This window comes from Anneissia japonica, unplaced genomic scaffold (genome assembly GCF_011630105.1).
Source record: "Anneissia japonica isolate Jap-2015-1 unplaced genomic scaffold, ASM1163010v1 scaffold288284_len1145801_cov181, whole genome shotgun sequence".
NCBI lineage: Eukaryota > Metazoa > Echinodermata > Crinoidea > Comatulida > Comatulidae > Anneissia > Anneissia japonica.
In genome coordinates this window covers 697721-720521 of record NW_022712730.1, presented here as the reverse complement: position 1 = coordinate 720521, position 22801 = coordinate 697721, and the positions used below count along the sequence as shown (strand labels likewise).

The 22801-nt window shown below is 30.7% G+C and overlaps 1 protein-coding gene across 2 annotated transcripts in view; it reads right to left on the bottom strand.

Annotated features, from left to right (window-relative positions):
* Positions 1-22801, bottom strand: part of LOC117108120 (dachshund homolog 1-like) — a 68488-nt gene that overhangs the window by 15478 nt on the left and 30209 nt on the right. For both annotated transcript variants that reach the window (XM_033250065.1, XM_033250064.1), the window contains exons 2-5: positions 17828-17949; positions 14068-14448; positions 7785-7886; positions 665-853 (exon numbers count right to left, since the gene is read on the bottom strand). In XM_033250065.1, the coding sequence (XP_033105956.1) occupies positions 665-853; positions 7785-7886; positions 14068-14448; positions 17828-17949 (794 nt within the window). The remainder of the gene's footprint in view (positions 1-664; positions 854-7784; positions 7887-14067; positions 14449-17827; positions 17950-22801) is intronic.

The window sequence follows — 22801 nt, the reverse complement described above, 5'->3', positions numbered from 1 at the left end:
TATTGAAGAATTACAAACTAACACATAATGTATATAAGTATATACATATACATTGTACATAATGTTTAGGTATATAATATGTATAAGCCATGCTTAATGTATGTATATGTACATTATATGTATTACATATATGCATGTTAGTATACAAATTAAGCAATTCAATTTTATATATTTCCAGTTTATTATATCAGCAGACAGAATGTTATTTCTGTTTGAAATTGAAATGTGCTTGAAAAGTGCAACAAGACAGAAAATAAACCATGTCACACACGTCCACACGTCTTCATTTTGACACGGCAGCATCTATCTTTCCATTTATTGTTACATTTCATATGTTAAGCTTCGATTAATGGAGAGCTGGATGTGATACTCGCTTTAGATGTGCGGAAAGGTTAATTGGGATCACACATATTTAGCCGAAGAGGTCAGGCCATGTAGTCTGTCATGGATGCCCCCAAAATAATGCATCAAAGGTGTCGAAATCTGAGTAATGTCTACAACTTCTCTAGTTCCACCCTCCCCATTTGTTCAAAGAGTTTTATCAAGATGTTGGTTTTTATTGTTTTCCAATAATAAAAACTGAATGTCTTCTTGCAATGGACGATAAAATTAAAAATAACTGCGCCCCCTATTATAGTCTTGAAGGACCACCAACAAAACTTACCCCGCTCAAGATGCACCTGTTTTTCTTGTTGCTTAGCATTGTCTGCGGCAACCTTCAGCAGACCCTGAATATTGGTGAGAAGTGTTTCAATCTGTGAGGGTGCTTGTGATGTTAAAGTCTCCGTCATATCCATCAGATTGTGCGCTGGGTGACGTTCGTGTCGTTCCATGGGTTCTGGATGGGGTACTCCTAAAAAATTAGAGAATATTATAATATAATTGATTAAATATTAATTAATACTTATCGCTTATCGTTTTTTGCTAAAACTGATATTGTGCAACATTATCTAACAATTTCATAAATTGTCTGTTTGGTGTTTTATCAATTTTTCCCCAGGTCAACCTTGGAAATATTTCTGCAAAAATGGGTTAAATTGCAGCTTCCGTTTTAGTGATGCAGCGATGCACAAACTAACACATATCATGTGAAACTCACTGATCAATTATTGTTTTTCAAATGTACAACACATCGCTTTCATTATACTTCAATAAACAGTACGGGAAGCTTCTCGTTCAATTCTTAAGTTTCCAGTTTCGTTTAAAGGAGCAGATATGACAATCGACTCACTTCCCTCTCGGTCCATTGGGAGCTGGGTTTTTTCTTTACTATAACTGATCATTTCCTGTATTGCATATACTGAGGGAAGAGATTTTCCCTGGGTGGGGAGCTCCCTGTCTTTTTGTTGTATATTTTCTGAGCCTAGAAGCAAGCCTTGTCTAGCTTATGCTTTCTAATATCAAAGAATTTAGGTGGGTGAAGATCATAAGCCTACATTAAATGTCCATAAATTATAATGGAAATATAGATAACAATAAACAATTAATTGGGGCTTTGGTTTGTTTGGTAAGGCACACACCTTCAAATCATTGTTGGTTCAATCCTTGCAAAATATAAATCTTTCACAACTTGACTTGGTTGAAATCAGTTTTGATTAATGGCCCACCCTTGTTAAATATATCCAAAAACTACTTGCAAATATATACATATTTTTGTTTAGGTCATTAATAATCATAGTGTATTTTCAAAGTAATAAAATATATAATAATGTTTTATAATATGTGATAATAATTTATAAAAAGGTCAATAATTCTGCAACATACAAATACTGTATATTTCAGATTTAATAAATGTTTGTATTTTTATTAGCAAGCAATATTAACATGTCAACAAAACGCTATGTGTTAAAAAGTGTAACTGAGGGGTGCTATTACACATCTTAAAATGTAATTAAATATTGTTGACGACCTGATGCACACCAGGCGTTTGTGCAGAATGTAACAGACAGAAAGATACCGATTTTCACAGACAAAGAAATCGATTTGTATTTTTAATTCAATATGCTGTTGTTTCTTGTTTTTCTGCAAAAAATAAAGATCCTACAAAGTAAGTCATGACATGTTGTATAGGACAGATGATACCTCATGACAATAGGAATTAAACTGATATTCATCCTGCAAATATATAAAAAAAAAAAAAAATGCATCATTAAAACTAATCAGTATAGTTTAAAGGGTATTTTCCCCCAAATTACATTTTAATAGTTCTGCGAATGTAGATTCCAAAAAATGTGCTGATAAATCATATTACACATTGCTGGTATTGCTTCCAACAATCCCCAGGGTCTTTTAAAATTCTTCCTTAAATCCCCAGGGTCTTTTAAAACACCTGGATATGAAATATTATGAGGCTGGGATATATATGAAAACTACCATTAGGAAAACCACAATACAATATAGTAAAAACAAACTAATTCCTAAATAGGTCGTCGGGTGACTGAACATGTGGTATCGTCTTCATACTCAGATCGAAATCTTTACTAAAGATTTCTCATTTATATTCAGAAGTATTTCCTGGGACCTCATTTTCAATTATCATACAACAATTGGAACTCCTAAGAGATATGGAAAAAACTAACAATTACCACCAGATGTAAGTGCTATACAGTTTTGTGTGTTTAATCAAATGTAAAATTCAGGAAATGTTTTTGCAGTAAGATGCGACAAACAGGAAAACCATTGATTTAATGTAATCTCAATCTGCCGACGCGTGACTGTTAAAATGAGATAGTACCGCAATAGTACATTTCGTGATTATCAATACATGATTATTCCCGCCGAAAGGAAATGGGCCAACATTTAGCGTTGGACTGTTTCAACGATAAACTCGCTATTGTCATAGTTAACCCTCTTTATATAAACATAGGATAATAATCTAGTAGTCTTAATGTGTATTATCCACCCACAAGTAATTCTACTTTAAATACATAATGGATTATGAATATAAAATATGTATTTATATAATTAGTATATGGACCATAGCTAATTCTACTTTAAATAACATTACAAATATGTATTTATAAATTAGTTTATGAATTAAGTACATTAAACATTCATATATTATTAATCATTCATATATTATTAATCATTCAATTTAAGGATGTATACCTACTAATTAATGAGGTAGGTTTAAATTAAAACATAACATTATTTCAATTAACTAAAGAATAGATGAAATTCTTCCAAGTATTATAACAAATGGTGTTTCAATTCTTATAACAATAGCTATGGTTGAATTAGGAAGATGAATGGTCAAACAAATATTGTAGTAGTTTTCATTTCAAATGTAGTGATAATATTAAATCTGATTGAGTTATAATAAACACTTTTGTATCAACGGTAATTGATTTGAATATTAAATAGCTATGGTCTGGATATTGCTCTAATCGTATTATAGGCAAAGTAGAAAGGTTGAATCAGAAACAATATGTGGTCTTTAACAAGTATTGCTTGGTTGTGTAGTGCTTTCCAGATAACATGTTTAAGAACACTTTTTTACTATAAAATGTAGTGTAGTATGATGGAAACAGAAAAAAGAACATAAATTTTATTAGGTTCAGCATATTGAAAACATTATATCTCAATTAAATTTGTATAAATTGTTCTGAATCACAGTTAATATGATGAAAATTCCCTTCATGCACCAAGACTGCTCATGAATTATGCATCACAGAGCATTTTGCTTGCTGTTCCTCTACCCTCTCAACTTATTCTCTGTTTCGTGATTGCTTGTTATAAGTAGTGGCTTCCAGATAACATGTTTATGAACACTTTAACATTTAGTTTTTCTTCTATAAAATGTACTGTAGTATAATAGAAACAGAAAAAATAACTCAAATCTCAATTGATTTAGCATATTGAAAACTTTAAATTTCAATTAAATTTGTATTAAATGTTCTGAATCATAGTTAATATGATGAGGATCATTTATTTAATATCTAGGGAAATTCTTGTTAATATTTTCTTTTGTGACCTGATCAACGAAGTTGTATGTTTATTTGAAATGTTATTAAAACTGAATAAATTAAGATTCTAGGTTTATATTTAATGTAATCCAATTTCGGTGACCGTGTAACTTTAATTAACTAATCTTCATTTGTTTATTTAACATGTAAATACTCCAACTAAACCTAATTGCATTGTGTTGATAATATTAACAAAACATTGTTTACCAATGACCAAATATTTATTAGCATTTATGAAATATAACCCCATTGTAATTTGATTTATGATAGATCATGCCATAGAATATCATAATTATTATCAACCAACAATATTAAATAAAGATAACAACAATATTAATAATAATAATAATAATTAGTTGGCAATTTAAAATAACGAATATTTGCTAAGAAATGGATGAATAATTATTATTACCTAACTTAAGGTCTGTCCAGACAACCAAATTGTATTTGACAACATGTGACATGCCTAAATATAGTCATGATGACATCACATCATGACCATATATAGGCACATCATGACTATATATGGGCATACAAAAGTTTTTTTGGGATGCATGCTAAATTCCTACCCAGATACATTCAACATTAGACAAACGAATAGAATCATTGATTAAAGTAAGGCTCCGGAGGGAAAAATTTTTTTGATATGTTGTAGAACTTATTTTTCTAAGACAGAAAAAAGTTGTTTGACGAAAAACTGGGGAACGGTGAATGAGATACAGATTTTTTAATATTTAAAAACTGGGGGAAAAAGGGGTGTAACTGCCCATTTTTACTCCTTATTCCCCCAGTTTTTGAAATATTAAAAAATCTGTTATCTCATTCACCGTTCCAAAGTTTTTCGTCAAACAACTTTTTTCTGTCTTAGAAAAATCAGTTCTACAACATATTAAAAATTTTTTTTCCACCGGAGCCTGACTTTAAAATCTGGTACAATATCTACGCAGGCAGTAAAGATACACGCAACGCCACAGAGTGGATCAGCTAAGCCGCGCCATGTGAACATGCACACAGACCATTGCTAAATATCTCAATAGTGCTATAGGCCTCTACAATGTCTGTTTTTTCTTAAATGGATATTACACGGGATGCGTGCTAATGTTACACATAGGTATTCACACAAAAGTAATTCATTTCATCAAATTAAGTTTCTGCTTAAGTATAACAAAGATTCTGTTATGATGGTGGTCCAGACTATATTGATTTTATTGTTTTAATATTTACTTTAGAAATACATGAGTTGAATTAAAACAAGGAAAAGGACAATAATCTAAAAAAACAAAACTCTCTACTACTTTAGGTATGACAGAGAAAAAAAAGCAAAGTAGGTTTTAGATTGTGATTTAGTAGGTTAATATACAAACTAAAATAACAATTTACAAACTAAAATAACAATTTACTTTCTAAGTTTAATAAATACACTTATATCCTGAGAAAATTAGATTTCGTCCTGGCCCCGGCCCCTTAACTGGCATCCCCTGCTGCAAATAGAGTTAAAATATCGAATCCTTAAATGAAGTCTACAAAAATCAAAGTTCTTGAAAAGACCAAAATTAAAAATATGAATGCTGCCCTCTATAATTTAAGTACCAAGAAAGGATAAATTATTTTAAAATTATCCAAAAATATTGTTGTGAACAATATCATTATTATATTAAGAGTATATAGTTTAAATAATTATTATTACTCATAAGAATGTAATTATCTAATTAACTTTACATTCATCCTGGTATAAAAAAAACATACTATTGTTTTTTTATATATATATATATATATATATTTTAATAATAAATTAAATCAAAATAAAGGCAATATGGTTTTTTACAATTATATAATTTTTTTGCATACATGAATCAGTGTTAAAAAAATTACTATCCTAAGTTACAATGTAAAAGTAAATTTATTAATGAATTAATGTAAATACAAAGATTTTACTCAAGAAGCCTTGGTGTAGGAAGACACTGCTTAGTTTGTGACATGGAGATAAAGCACATCACTCAACAGTTCACAAAAGGATGACCAGTCAAGGCTAGCCATCAGAGAATTTTGCAAATTCATTTGTTTTTATAAAGTTGTACTGGGCAATTATACTAAAAACTTGTTCGTTGCATGATATTTCATAATGTGTACATTACAAATATTAGATAAAAACTAGATCAACAAATAATTTGATATTAAGCCTAATTTTTAGTTTTATCTTTATGTATATTTAACCTATTGCTTAAGCACCTGGATCCAAATTTTGATTGTATGATGTTGTATTGTCAACAATAAATATTCCTTGATTCCTTAATACCAGAGTAAAAGAAAATTTGGAATTTTGTAGTACCCAATTATGGGAATACATAACAGCAAAATATTAATTTTACAAATGATCAACCTTATAATTTAACCTTATATATTAATAAGCACATGTTAACTGTAGTGGCTTTTTCTTTGGCTATTTGAATTTTATCTTTTACTTTTATCAATTTATATTGTGATTAGTTTTAACAGTGCCGTATTAGAGTTTAGTTTGTGTTATTAACCTATAAATTATAAATAATGTACATAATATTAACCTAATTCAATGTCTAATCATATACATGATTAACAGTTACTCATAAATACTGTAATTATGGCATAACTTTTTTTTAAATTTTTCTATTTGCATTTTTTTAAAAATATCAATTTATATTGTTGTATTAAATTTCGATGTACAACGGTACTTGTTATTTGTTCTTTCCATAGTGGATTTTTTTATCTTCGTTGAAGAACATGCCGGTGAATATATATCCATTTTATAACAAGCTTCACAATTATTATTACTATTATGAAATTTGTGAAATTAATTTAAACCAAGGATCTTACATAATAAAAAGATAAAAAATATGTCCTTTATACTGTAACTATTGATTATCTACGACTTATTATACTCACATTAATATTTATCTACAATATTTTATCTCATACATATTAAAGAATTATTTATGGGTAGTACTACCTAGAAGATATAAAAATACAAGAAATAAAATACAATAGAATAAATATGGTTTCCAATTTCCCTCTCATAAATTCGAGGTAATAACATCGAAATATAATTTATATGTTGTAAATTTTATCGATAGGAGAATTCCTTGTAGCTGTTTAAACCAAACAGGTGATAATCTATGATCTGAACGGGAAGAACAGAAGGCTCAACGACGCAAACGATTGGCTCAATTGGGGGCATAAGGGTTTAAATACGAGCAAAGATGTTTGTACAAGATAATTAACAATAGACATCACAGGTGATTTTTACATCTGTGGTTTAAAGATCACGGTAGATTTTCTTTCTGGTAAGGTTTCTTCAAGGCTGTTCCGGTTTTACATCGAGTTCATCAACTTTAAGCACATAAGTTTTCCTATTTTCTTTCCTTGATTTTTCGATTCACATGGGTAATTGACATATCTGGATATAACATGCTCATCATTGCAAATGGTTTCCGACCGCAATGTGGCTAAATTTGCATAAAATTCATTGAACAATTAAATTGATTGTCTATAAAATTCAGGTTGAACAATTCACCTTTTCACTTCACTAAAAAAACTTTACCTGAAGTACACAAAGTACACAGAAGATTGAATGGAAGATATTTTTTATATTATCGCCATAAAAGTGCTGCTGTGCACTTCAATTCATCAAACCCCCGAAACCCTGTTTGACCTAGCTTATAAGAGACAGTATATATATAGTGAGAGTTTTGTGAAAGAATTGAACCTAGGACTTTGGGATTCCAAGGTGGGTACCTTAACCACTACGTCACAAAACAGTATCTTTGTTTGATTTGTTCAACTTACTAGGGGTTGGCATTTTGGAATGGTAGGAGTTGTGGGCTACAGGTGGTTGCAATGTGGATCCCATTGATGACAGTCCATTCTCTTGCTTACTATGAATGTGAGCTGCAGAATATATAAAGAAAAATAAAAGAAAAATGTAATTAAACATTCTTATATACATTATATATAAACATCTACTGCTGTTATAAAGACTTCATAACAAATTATCACATACAGTGTAGCATCAGAAAGATATCTATATGCAAATGTGTTAGATTTTAATTTGCATATGCATCCACATTTGGATATTTATATGTATGCAAATAGGTCCATCTTAGTGTTAGCAATTGCTGAAGTAAACTTAATCATCACCCAGTTTTTGGTGAAATCTCTTTGAGTAACCTTTTGCACAGAGAAGCAAAATTACAATTGTGTTTATCCTACACATACTTTCAGGTTGGTTTACTTTCAAATATCTTATCATTGTTTTAACGTCACTAGGGAATTATGGGAAATTCTAAAATGCTGAAGTAAACTCTAGAAGTGGTTGACACATGACATGCTGTCATGTTTTTTTGTTGGGTTAAACTATTAATACTTCAATGGCTATCAAAAACAAAAAAGGAATTGCCAATCTGTGACTGTCTATCTGTCACGTAGGGTATATAGTAACAATTAGATGTATAGGAACTCACTGGGTGACTATAAGACTAGTGTCAGATTGTGAGAATAACTGTAAGCTTAACAGCAGGCCTATATCTATCTTCAGCAGTCATGTCATTAACATCACATAAAATACATAAACATGACCGATGTAGATGCCGCCCACATCCTGGGTCAAAACATTAGCGACGAGTGACTATAACATGCAGACTAATGTGATTGATGGAAGGCTTACAGCCCGGAGCAATTGCGCCATAACAATGTTACTACTGTGTAATGTTATAAACATCTTCTAATCATTTAGCCAATTATTTTATCTTTACATCCCATGATTAATGGTACCACGAAAACTGTGACTCATTCACATTTATGTATGTTCTAAGTTGTAACAATCAAACCTAATAAATATCATAAAGTTAAGAAATCAAATTTTCTTTTGGGATATGGAAGTTATTAATGTTTTTTTACAATTTATCAAAATGTTTTCTGACCTGTAACTGGCTAGATATTTAAATCCAAAAAATTATTTATTTATTGAATTAATACTGAATTAAATTTAATCAGCACTACTTACTAATATTCATTAATTACTATAACAAAAGTTTTTAATTTTACAATTTGATTTAATATTCAATAGGCTTTATTATAAGAGGAAAATAATTTTTTAAATAATTTTGCGCATTAAAAGGCAGATTTTGATAATGTATGAAACTGGTGATCATTTCGATAAAGTACTATTAGAATTTATATAAAAAATATTTTGATATTCATTTAAATTGTTCGCATCACTTACTGCTTAAGTTTGAATGCAATCGCAGCTGTTTTAATTAGGTTAATTACACTACATCTCGTTAATTAGGATTTGGTATTCACTAAATCATATAAAAGGTCTCTGTTCTGCATAATATTTAGATAACTTTATAAGAGGTAAGTGAGAAAAGAAAATTGAATCAAAGAAATATTGTGTTCTTACAATGTGAAAGCTAACTGATTAATTCCCATGGTGAATTATGAGTGAAGTCTTAACATGGCCTTTAGGCTAAAATTTAAGCTTAGAATTGTAGACAGCGCCCTCAGGGATGGTATAAAAATTAGCAGTGCCCTAAGCAGAATTAGTAAGCATGTGATTTAGTATTTTGAGATTCTACAGTTGTCCTTAATTATAATATAAGCACCATGGTGAATGGCTAGCCAAAAACTTGTCACAATCCTATTGAAATAATCTTTAAAAATTCACTGGGTTTTTTTTCATCAGTATAAAAAATATCCCACTGAAAATAGAATTGGACACCTCCCAGAATCCATCAATATGTTGCTATGGTGATGTCAAAGTGCATCCATCCTTGAAGTCAAGATGGCTAACAGTGATACTGTTCATTGCAATCAAATGTAAAATTTGTAAAATGGTAATCTTCTCCTTGAAGTATGACCACTTGTGGACTTGTGATTGTTGTTGTTTCTTCTGCTCATCTTCATCACCTGGTGACAGTTATAATGTGTTTCTCATCCTCGCCTACTTTGCTTACATTCGCCATCTCGGTCACTCCATTAATCTTCAGATTTCATTAAGAAAAGCTCCAATTAAACGAAATCTAACTTAGAATGGTTCAGTAGGCAACTAGAATACAGACTGATACCAGGAATCAATGACAATTCCACTGGGATAATTTTTCATGACAAAAATCTTAAATATGGGCCTACCACAAAATCAATGATTCTGTTGATGTTTACCATTATAGAAAACACTGAATAAAAATTGTATGGACTAACAATGCCCCTTATTACCTATTAATACTAATATTTATATTAATATTATTAATATTTGTATTAAGAATTACAATGACTTGATGCTTTGGATGCTTTACCATTTTTAAAGTATGAATTTAATTTTATTATTAAACAATAAATAATCAAATGATCCTCTTGATAGCCATGCACCATGAAAAAGAAACTGGACATTGACACCAATTAGACCAGTTACCCTTAACAACATTTCCATGGAAACAAACACATGTCTATATTGTGTTACCCTTCAGAATGAAAATGACACAAGATGAAGAGTTTTGTGGTGGAGGTTCCCATGACTGAATCAAAGATGATATCATTAATTGAAATCGGCAAACATATCAGGTCTACCTGAACGACCTCATTACACCTGTGCCTAGAGGCTAAAACATCACCTAAGGTTTAAACTATCATTGCTAGAAAAATAAATTATGTGACAGGCAGAAAATGTAATGCTGTTTATTTTGACATCTTTTGGGAAAACACAATGGTAAAAATTAATGCACAGGTCAGCTAATAATAAGCAAGCTTTCCCATTGCGTCATTCATAGAGCTCCAGGTTAATACCATTTTGATTTCGCATGTGTGTCCATTTAAGGTATCAACCATATTGACTTGTGTTCACACACAAATATGTGTCTATTAATTTAACAAACTACTTGACTTGTGTTCACACACAATTAATTAATGTCCATTGACTATCATCTTGACTTACATTCACACACAGGAAATATCTGTCAAATTACATTACATGATACCAAGGGTAGTTTTCTATCCGATGGTAATAATCATAATAATAATTAATATTATAATAATAAGAATAATTTTAATTATATGCATAGTATTAACACTTACAATAATAAAATTTTATTATTAATGAGTGCTAAAGTGATCATGATAATAATAATAATATAAGGAATGAATTTTTAATTAATAATAATAATAATAATAACAAATAAATGATAACATAAAAATCACCACATTAATTAAGTATTTAAAGATTTATATTGAACTCAATCCAAATTTTGACCTGATAAATACAATGAAATATATACATCTAATTGGAAAATGAATTATTCTTTCAGTTAAAACCAATATAATTATAATTCTGAACTTACTACCTAATCTAAATAAATAACTAACCAATGTTGCTTGACCACTGGAGATGGTTAATATGTATCACAGTAACTACACTGACCTTTCGCAAATAGCCACTTTATACTAGCACTTAAAAAATGATTGAATGATTTGAGTGATGATAAAGTACAATGTAATAACAAGCAATCTAATGCAGTATTACATTGATATTTGGGTGAAGGTGATTTTAACATAATTATTTTAGATTCAATTTAAATTTTTCATTATAAAATTTATATTAAAATTGTAGTTTGTCGTTTTACTATTTAACAAAGATCAAAATTAAAATTAATAATAATAATAACAACAATAACTTTATTTCATTAAGCACACACAATACCCATTTAAAATGTTAACATGTGCTACACAATTTATTAAATCTATTACTTTGCCTTTAAGAAAGTTGAAATTAATTAATAATAATCACTACTATTTCTTCCATTTTTCATCTATGATGTTTTTTATCTTTTTATTATCTGTATTTAATTTTTAATCATTTAAAATATAGTTATATCTATTTATCAGATTAAAAATTTATTAATAACTTTTACATTTTAAAATATATATTTAAAAGTTATTCAACATACATTTATTATGCATTAAAAGTCAATGATCATTCTGTTGATTTAAAATGTATAAATAGGATATTAAATATATATACAATATAAATGCCATTCATTAACAAAAAAAATGCAAGAAATGCAGAAAGTTGATGCAAAAATTAGATCATATTTGACAATTTTTTTTATCATATTATTTGTTATGTAGTTTATCTTATATGTATTAGCCAATTTCTTCAATTACATTTAGATCATGAGGTCAAGAATAAATATTCAACTCAAGAATAAATATTTTGTATTTAGAGTATAATTTTGTGCTATAAACTATAATCCACCTCTAACATTTTAGATTATAATAAACCAAAAGTTCTGATGGTTTATTGGATTTTTTTGTTGAAAGTTATATTACTATGATTTGTTTTTCTTCAGTTTCACCTTTTTAAATTTTAAAATTTTATCTCTCAAAAACACTTCCTTAATTGACCTAATTAAGGCATTTTATTTCATCTGTAATTCTTCAAGGATGATAACGAATTGCTTGTTAAATTATTGGGGATGTTTTGGAGGTGACATGACTAGAGAAAAAAACGATCACCGGAAGATTCATTAAGGTCAGAAAAGTTATGCTAATATCTGACCAATAAAAAGCAATAAAAATAAATCTACACGTTTAACATCAGTGTAAGTTAGCAGACGAATGAGAGATGGCTAGTAAAAAAAAGCGAGGCCTGATGATTCAACGAATCAAAAGGAAAACAGATAAGTGGAGATATGGGGGAAGTGACCTACACAGCTCGCTAAAAAAATAGAAAATTATAGACAGTATCAAATTAAAATTCAACGTTAATGAATTGAGACATCAAATGCATAGTGCTGCCCTTCACTGACTGATTATACATATGACCGCATATTAAAAAATCTTGGCAGTTGATAACATGACAGCTTCATTACACGTACTAGCTGATCCTAAAGTCCGTCCAGTTGATTGATATCTCAAATACGACTAATAGAATCGCTGACAGAAAACTAAGGCAAACTGCCATTCACAGTCGTACCAATGTTCCGTTGCCTTTCAGGACTCAAATCTGAATCAACGCTTGTTTGTGATTAATTCATTTTTAAAATATCAATCCCATTCCTTTTGCGAATGGAACTGGCGAAACAAAGACGCAATCAGATGACACTAGTGACCTATAAACTTATGCCGGTATGACTGAATAGTGGCATCATTTTCATATACTTAAAACCGACTATAACAAGAATGTGGCGGAATTGTAATTTACTCGGCAAAAAAAGTTTCATGTAGTTCACTCCACATTGCGAAGATTAATATAAATAGAAAGTGTCTCATGTTAAAACGTTATGTAAATTAATAATCTGTCAATTATATAATGAAATATATATTCCAGATTACAGTAGATGTAAATTCGTAAAATTAACGGGGTTTAATTCATGTTTTAATTGGATTTTCGTGGGTTTCAACTGATACAAGACACTTTTAATCATTCAGAAACTAAAATAATTTTGAGTTCAAAATTTGGTCAATTAACAGAGATGACTAAGAATTTATTTATGAAATTTATCGTTAACCGACAAGAAAATTATAAGAATCAGTGATTCAACAGACAAAATATTTTAAGAGATCTTCATGAGAATAACTATTAAATATATAATTGAATAAGGATATGAATAATATATATAATTGGCAAAAGAAAACATAAATTAGAAGAAAAAAGAAATAAATGTTTAAGTTATAAAAAATAAAAAAAATTAAATGAAAGGTTTTAAAAGTAACAGATTGAAAACTGAAAAAAAGAAGGAACATAAAGCAAATCCTAAAAAAAAAAAAAAATCATGTTTCATGCTCATGATTTAAAAAAAAATTTTTTAAGGCTTGGTTTCTATAAAATCGCTACATGCTATCGCCGATAGCTTTCGGTGGTGCTGATTGGCTGGTTATATCGGGGAGCCTTCTCGATTATGTTTGAGACCATTACAGTTTTTTTACTGCAGTAGCTGCACTAGTGTACAGATTTTAAGGAAACCAGAATTAAGATATATACAAGACACACAGTAAGAAATGAAGGCATATTGGCTGGCCTAGACACCAAATTTATGATGGTAGGACCAGACAGGAATCAACAGTAGGAATCACTTACCAAGACTTTCCTCCATGGCTGCCATTGCTTCACGGTGGATCATCTCGCTATGTTCGCTACGTCTGTCTTTACACAGCGCGGAATCATCACTATGTGGTGAGCTAAGATCCTTCGCTACATCTGAGCTGAGTTCATCTCGTGGGGAGACACCAGCGCTCTCGGTGCCAGAGTGTTCACGACTGCCTGACGTCTCGCTTCCGGATGCACTCAACGGAGGCTTGATCAACGACATCGGCTCATCACCACGCGCCATCAAACTCGCTCGGGATGCCATGGAGAATGATGCAGGGATGAAAGCTGGATGGGTAGTGAGAAGGTACGGTGAGGACACCATCGCCCCATATCCATTAGAAAAGCCGTGAATTTTGGGACTCAAAGCTCCTGAAAAAAATTATTAAAAAGAATCTAATACACAATGTCACTTATAAATTCTGGACTAACTTAATTATTATATATTACATATTTTTATATGTACTACAGACAACATGTTTGTAACTGACATTTCAAAAATGAAATATTTAACCCGGAACTTATATTAATTTCATTTCTATACACCAACAAATTTTGACTCAACTAAGATGGGAAAGAGAAAATCTTGTTGTGCCTAATATTTTCTTATTTAATATCCCAAACGTCTTATTCTGATAATTCAATTCTAAACCCATTTCAAATTTGACCTAGAAACCTTCACTCACGACAATTAAACTTGCACAGATATGACAATCAAATTAATCATATTAATAACATCCTTCGTATTAAACCAATTTAATATAATTGTCTCTAAAACATTCATCGCACACTGGTCCTTCTTTGATTAAAACACACACGACAAATCAATTAATTATTCATCCTAAGATTAGCATTTGCGCGAACATACCAATCTTATCGTGAATAATACATATCACGGTGGATTTTAAGATTATTAATAACCATCAAATACATTGATTCAGGATATGGTCTGCTGTTATCTGCAAAACACTTCTCTGTTGATATTTATCCGAGTGACCATGTATCAGTAATACTATCAAACACATTATTAGCACAGTTATATATGCCGGTAGATATGATGATACGATTCAACACACTCTAAGCAATCTGATTTGCAACGATTTTCTTTGGTTTAAGATTAATGCACAATACACTAAAAAAAATAAACATACACTATTTGACCAAATAAATAGAACCATGTTTATCATCACATTCATCATAATGTACTTTGATCTGCCACCGCATTATAAGGAGTCCCAAGTTCGAAGAGGCCATTTCCGGGAGATCTTGTTAAATAAGTTTTCCCAACACATTTAATTTTATTTGTGTGTATGGTGGTTGTATTTTAAAGTTGAGAGAAAAATAATCGTTTACTCATCTTAGTAAACTAACAAGTGAAATAGACAGTTCTTTTATAAGACGAAAGTAATACACACTAGACCGTCAGGCTTAAATGTCTCATTTATTTTATGTCGTCATATTTGTTTAATGTTGATTTAAATTCATTTATTTCTAAAATTTAATCGATAATAAGATCTAAATATTTGGTTACATTTTACCATCATTATAGCTTACATACATGAAATTTAAGAGGCGCTATTAATTTCATTCGTCTGTAAAATAAACTAAGTTAGATCTAGATTTAATTTCATTTTCCCATCATTATAAATGCTATCAGCTTCAATTTAGTAGACATTTGTTGCATTCGGAATGAATAGGTTACAGAATGTCTGTAGAAAATTCTGAAAACAGCCTTCCTCAGTATTTAATTAAAACTTGACTTGTTTCAAAGAAACTTTCAGACATACAAATTACGTCTTCACTGATTTGCAGACATCGTACTACAAAAACCCTCAAATTAATTACCAGCGAATCTAAGGGTCTATGCAATAAATATAAAAATATAAACATTAATTAAAATTTAAACATTTATTGCATGCAAGAATTGATAAGTAAAAAAAAAATTATATCCAATTTTATTATTTAATTCTTGTTTAAAGTACTAGTGTTTTAAGATAATTTAATAAGGCCTTCCTATGCACATCTTTCACAATATTAAACAAGGTCTTCCGTATTTAAACAAATAAACCTTTTCAATTATAGAGGAAGGACCTTGTGAGATTTAAAAATGATCTATTTAACAGATTTAATTTTTTTGTCCACAATTGCATGCGAAGCCTTTTTTAAGGAGTGTTAATTTTTTTTTTCTATTTGGGATAGAAGTAAATTTAGCTTGAAGAGTGTTTAAATGGCCATGGGTCCAGAACAAAGAAATGCTGGTGCCTGGAAGGGAAAATAATTTAAGACTCAATAGCAAGCACCTGCCTAATTTTATTCTTTTCACTTTTAAGAATAAAAAAAAATCACAATTAAATTTAGGTTATAATTATGCAATTAAACATAAGCATTCTATTTAAAGTGTAGACAGTTCTACACCTATAAAAATAGCAGGAATTATATTAGCATAGTAATCAACATATGGCAGAAACCAAATCATAATTAATTATTATTACCACTGAGAAATCTACAAATAAATGTATAAAAATAATCTTGGCAACTATATAATTTGATTTTTAGGGATTCAATTATTTTGGAGATTAATTAAGAAATAATTTTACTTTGTTCCCTTGGGTCATATGTTTGTGGCGGTCTATTATGTGCAAAGGAAGTTAAGGTTTCTATTTTTGGAGTTACAGTAACAATGTAGAAAGGTGGAATAAAGATAGTGTATTGGGATGGGAATAATACTACAATATAGGGATAGTGCAATGGGATTAGATGTCCCAGTGTGATAAGGCAATAGTATAATAGCAACAGATTGAATACAGAACAGACTGTACTATTGGAACAGTAGTGCAATAGAATATATTAAATAGGCCTATTGCACTCAGATTAGGTGCAATAGTGTCAGAGAAATAGTACAATAAGAAAAGGTAGGATATTAATGGTTCATTAGTAATATTATAGAGCAATTAGAAATGAATCAATAGAGACAGTGCAATATTAGTGGCACTGCTAAGTGACTATTCAATAGTATAACATCGAATGCCATAGTGACAATGTATTTTGGGTGGGAACACCGGATATGCAGTGTGATATAAAATGCAATGACAGTGCAATAGCATTACCATCAGACCATGCAATGGGGATTGTGTTATGAGGATTGTTCAATAGAGCCCTAAGAGGACTTGGATCATCACACCTGATAAAAATTTCAGGTGATACATTTTTTCTTTTCACTTCATTTAATGCTATATAGTTATATTTATATACTTTACTTTTTAAGGAAAATATACTTGTGTATTTTAACAATGAAACTGACCTAAATCTGGTAAATATCTGGGAGACAGCTAAAAATAGCAACTACAGTTAGTTGGTAAAATGGAAGAGATCTAAATTGACGGTGAATGCAAATTCAAAAACGTAGACTCGATAACATTGAATCGAGAATGTAGTCATACTTGATAACACACATTCAAAGGACATTTTAGAATCAAACTAGAAATCACAATTACATTAACGCCAGATACCAATCAGGTGACAAAGATGTCGAAGTTGAGTCACAACTGAAAGAAACATTTTTTTTCCCTTCGTTGGTCTTGGGTTTTCTTTTCGTAATCTTATTTCCGTTTACCAGTTGTCTGATTGCCGGCATTCTCCCGTCACAGCCACTGCGGGAATGCGACATTCAAACACGAACTACTGATGATAGAAAAACGAGCAAACTGAAACACACACATCACATACAATTAATGTGAATTATGTCCCTTACCGTTATGAAAATCACTTTCGTATTTTGATTTCTTGATGTCGGCTCCGTGGTGCGTGAGGGCGTGCAATGGAGGGCTCAGCATAAAAGGCATGCTTCTTTTTGGTGGTCTTCCTGGCCTGCTGCTGCAAGAAATAAATTAAAAGAAGGCTTCCTAAGATTTTTTTTGTCTATAAAGTATCTTTTTATTGTGCAGTTATCATAAAAATAATATATATATTTTTTCCAGTATAAAACATCATGAGTACAATATATATTTATAATATATATTAGGCCAAGTTAAAAAAAAAAGTAGTTTCTCATCCTAAATAAAATATAAATAAATAAAATAAAAAAAACATACTTAATGTAAATCAATTTATGCAAATTTAATATTAAGTCATGTGACTAACCAATGAATGATGCATAATTAGGATATTTAATTGTAGCCACTACCTTATTTAAAATCTCTGTCAAATACAACAAATGGCATTATGCAAATATTGAAACTGTTCTTTGAGGCGGATTAAATTCAGGTTGTTTTATAAGACATTGAATGAGAAAAAATTTAAGACAGATTCAAGTTACTGGCAAGATAAATAAGACGATAGCATTAGAAGAAATAAACCCGACCTTGCGGTGCGAAACTAAATCAACATTGATAAAACTGAGTTGCTTTTGTGGTTCTCTTCTTGCATGTAATTAATACGTATGTTTATTACGAATGATTTACTGTTGATGGTGAAATCGATGCTTTTTTTTAGGGGTCATTCCTTTTGATTGACATATTAACTAGTAATTTGACAAAAACTCAAATGCAACAATTTAGTTTCCACTTGACTGGCGTTAGCATTCTTTACTGCCTGAGGAATCATTCCGACATCTGGGTAGTTGCCACCTAGGACAAAACAGCTACGCCAAAAAAACAACACTCCACTAATCCAAAAACAAAAGTTTATTACGTTTAGGAAATCGTAAAATGAAAATTGCCACAGTTGAGCCTGTAGCAGAAACAAGGACTCAGATTAGCCATGTTTGGGAGGTACGTCCATAAATAGCCACTAGACAAGTATAAATATTTCAGTTGAATGAAAAAACAACACGGCACAATCATTAGCGAATTTCAATGGATATCCTACACCTGAATACTAATATAAATTGGACAATTGATGGAAACCTGAAGGGATTTGTGTTCATGATTAAGAAAAGTAATAATTTAGATGAATTCTTTGAAGTGAATTTGCTTCTTAGTGTAGTAATACTATTAGATTTTGTTGTTGTTATCCGAGACACCATTAGCAGCTTATGTCATTGTGTTTCTGTTCTAAACACTTATTTAAAGACCACACTGGAAACAAGTCCCATGGCCCTACTTTCTTTTACTTTTTGTTCGCATCTTATATTTTGTATATTTGTTATTTTTTTTGCTTTGCCTTTCCTGTCTATTTTTGTCTTATCATACATTTAAAACTAATTATAGATAGCCTATAAATAGTGATGTTGAAATATCATACAGAGTAAAATGAAACTTTGATAACAATTCTTTTTCAGATTCAGATTTATTTGGTTCTTGCGGAAACTCCTTTAAGGCAACAATCGTATACAATAAAATACAAAAGAAATAAAAACTAAGAAAAGCATAAAATATACAAAACAGTATAAACAAATTTTTAAAAATCACAGATATTATATCAGACATCATCTAGCAATGATGATGTTATTTTGAGTACGTCTGCCAGCAGTGTAATTAGAAGAAAGACCTGATTTGGAAGTATGCTCCAATATGTCACAATCCCAGCGTTTATCAGATTCAATTTCATCTGTTATAATTATTGGTTTCTCCTGACGTGCTGTACTTACAAGACAAACAAACAAATGTATCATTTTTAGAGAATACAAGCTATAGACGAAAGAGTATAATCTATAATTACTAGACTTGCATGCAATTTGATTAGCGGCAACGGCAGAAAAAACAAACCATTCTACTGAAATTATTAAGGTTGCAAAAGAAGGTACCCGGTGATAGGTATTAGGTTGCAATGTTGTATTCGTTTGTTTACCTCACAGACCCAGTATCACGAATTCTCTTTGATTTGTACAATCTCCATATTTATCAAGAGGTTAATAATAAGCTTGTTCCAAATGAATAACCAAAATATTTGAATTGGAAAATGGATGCATGTAATAAATTACATAAACCAATATTATATATTGGTGGCTGGATGACATGAGTGAGGGTAATAGCCTCCAACCCAGACAGTTCTATTTTTTGGAAGAGTATCTCATCACCGCTATAACCTCATTTATAACAATGATATATGCTTGCTATAGTACCCTATAACCAAAGGCCTTGAACAAGCATGCCACACTATGTAATGGTAATGTCCATCAAAATATCAATTATGAGATTACTATAGTGTTTATTACATGTTTTATTCAGAAGGGTTAAGATAAAGGCATGGATATCATTGTCAGCTTCCTTTACATACATAGGAAGACAGTTTAATAAAATATCTCTATTGTAGTCATCCATCACGCTGGACAGTACCATATTCAATATCATTATTATCTCATAAATCATTGTGTATTTCCTCATATTACTTTTACTGAACCTCCTGAGTTGTGGCTATTTTAAATTCTCAAATTTAAGTTTTTAAATTCCCAAAACAGAATAGACATATTCCATTTGAATAGTTTTTAATTTTATAGATTTTGTTACTAATGTACTTTACAATTCATGTGCACTTTTTGCTCCAGTTCAATTTCCTTTTGATTAAAAAATTCGTCCACATTTAGCAAAATTCAGATGATCAAATTTATAAATTTAAAAGAAAACAATCTTTATTTAACTTCTTTATTAAAATATTGAGTTAGGAATATCATTCTTTGAAACCGGTCACCCACAACCGGTCAGATTACACAATTGACCACGCAGGTGACTATCGTCAGATTGGTAGACGATCTCTAGTGACACTGGCCAATTGGTCTGTCTTGACCAACTGCAAGCAATGGTCAATGAAATTTAGCCACTGAGTTCCAAATCAATATTAAGTTAACAAGCGTTTAGCCTCAAGGGTAGCATGTAATAAATATTATTATTTTCTTTAAGTGGTATATGTTATTGTTAGCCTCAAACTTTGAAAAGCTATATGGGATAGTGTTGGTGATGAGAGCCAGGTATCAAAAATTACTAAATTACCTATTTTCTCCTCTTTGACCTTTCACAATGGTCAAATTCCACCAACTTAATTGGTTATTTTCTCCATCTGATGAACTATCATGGAAAACAGATGATTGCAATAACTACAGTTCACTGTTGCTAACCTGCTTGGTCAACTTTCTCAATAAACGAGCTCTGAAACACCTCTTGACAATTCAATTACATCGGTTTACAATGTGAAAACAATTGAAATGTGGTAGTGAGGAGTAACAAGTTATTGCTTGATATATGTGCCAACAGCACTGTTACGATTTGAAAACAGCTGTAAATCAACAGCAGATACACGTCTCTGGCACCTTATGACAAAATTTAAGTTTCAATCGGACATGTAACACAACTCGTTAATCAGAGTGTTTTTATAGAGTATGCCTAGAAAAACACACCCACCAAAATTTGATCATTTTTATTCAAAATTAATAGATTGTTTCATTTGTGTTTCTAACCACAAAATTGTTTTCAAATTAAAATAATTCATTTTCTGCCATACTTCTGGCAATTTTCAATCCAGTTACTTTCATAAACTAAATGAATCTCCAAATTATAAATAATCTCATAAATTGACTGCAATTATTCTAAGAAAATCAAAGAAGCACGAAATCATTTCAAATTTCTCTCTCAAAGACACATAAATCGGATAAATCAATTTCATCTGAAGGGTGTCTGTAATTTTAACTTTCAAATTCTTTAATTCGATTTGGTAGCAAAGCTTGCACTAAAAACTAAGCACTTGACAGGTCTTTAGTTGGATCCCCAGACATCAATAAGGACATGTTCAAAAGACCATTGCACATACTAAACAACCTGATATCGGCAAGTGAGAAAACATTACAATCGCTTAATGATATCAATTTAGCAGGAAACATCCCAAAGCTGTATGAATCTGATTTTGTCGTTACTGTGCTGGAAGCAATCGAGGATTCCCACTGGCGCTCGTTACAAGCATACGCTACGCTTTCACTTTCCTGCTAACAACGATATTTGTTGAAAAATCTGTTTGTATGTCAAAGAATACTTCCCCTCCCTATTGTAGATAGACCACATTCTGTTATTGAGTCATACACTGATTGAAAAAGATAAAGATAACTTAAAGATATTTTTTTTTTCATTTGTGGTTCAGATGGTTGGATTTCCCAAGTGGGTTATAATCTTGTGATCCGGCTTATCTGCAACCTTTGGTTTAGGCTGGGGCAGACAGCAGGACAAATTCAGGGGTAAGTCTGGTGGTTTGTGACAGCGAATATTTGATGGCTTCATCAAGCATATGACAGCGAGACATGTATAGGTCAGGCCAAAATCACTCCCTGCGGAAACTAACCACATGAACACTTCCAGATGGAGATAATGTGGAGTGCAAATCAAACTGACTCAGTTTCAAATCATATTCATTTCTTTCTTTCCTGGTTTTGTCTCTCCTTGCAGTATAACATGACTTAACAAAAATATATTCTTTTTATTTATTGATAAAAAAAACTATAATGCACTTTAAACTTTAACATGCCAAAAAATGGTTCACAGCTTAATGTCAATTGAGTTATTTCTAAAAACCTAAAAAAAATTACTTATATTTGTGTGAGCGTTTAAGTCAGTTGTATGAGAGAAAGTGCCTTGGGGTTAAATCTGCATGTATATCCTTTAGGTCTCTGTGGTCTAATGGAAATGACACTCGCCCTGACAGTGAGAGGTCGCATGTTCGAATCCCAAGAGACAATTTTTCATGCAAGTGAATTAAAAAGGGCTATGTCTGATATGATTATAACATCTTATTTCCATTTCAGCAC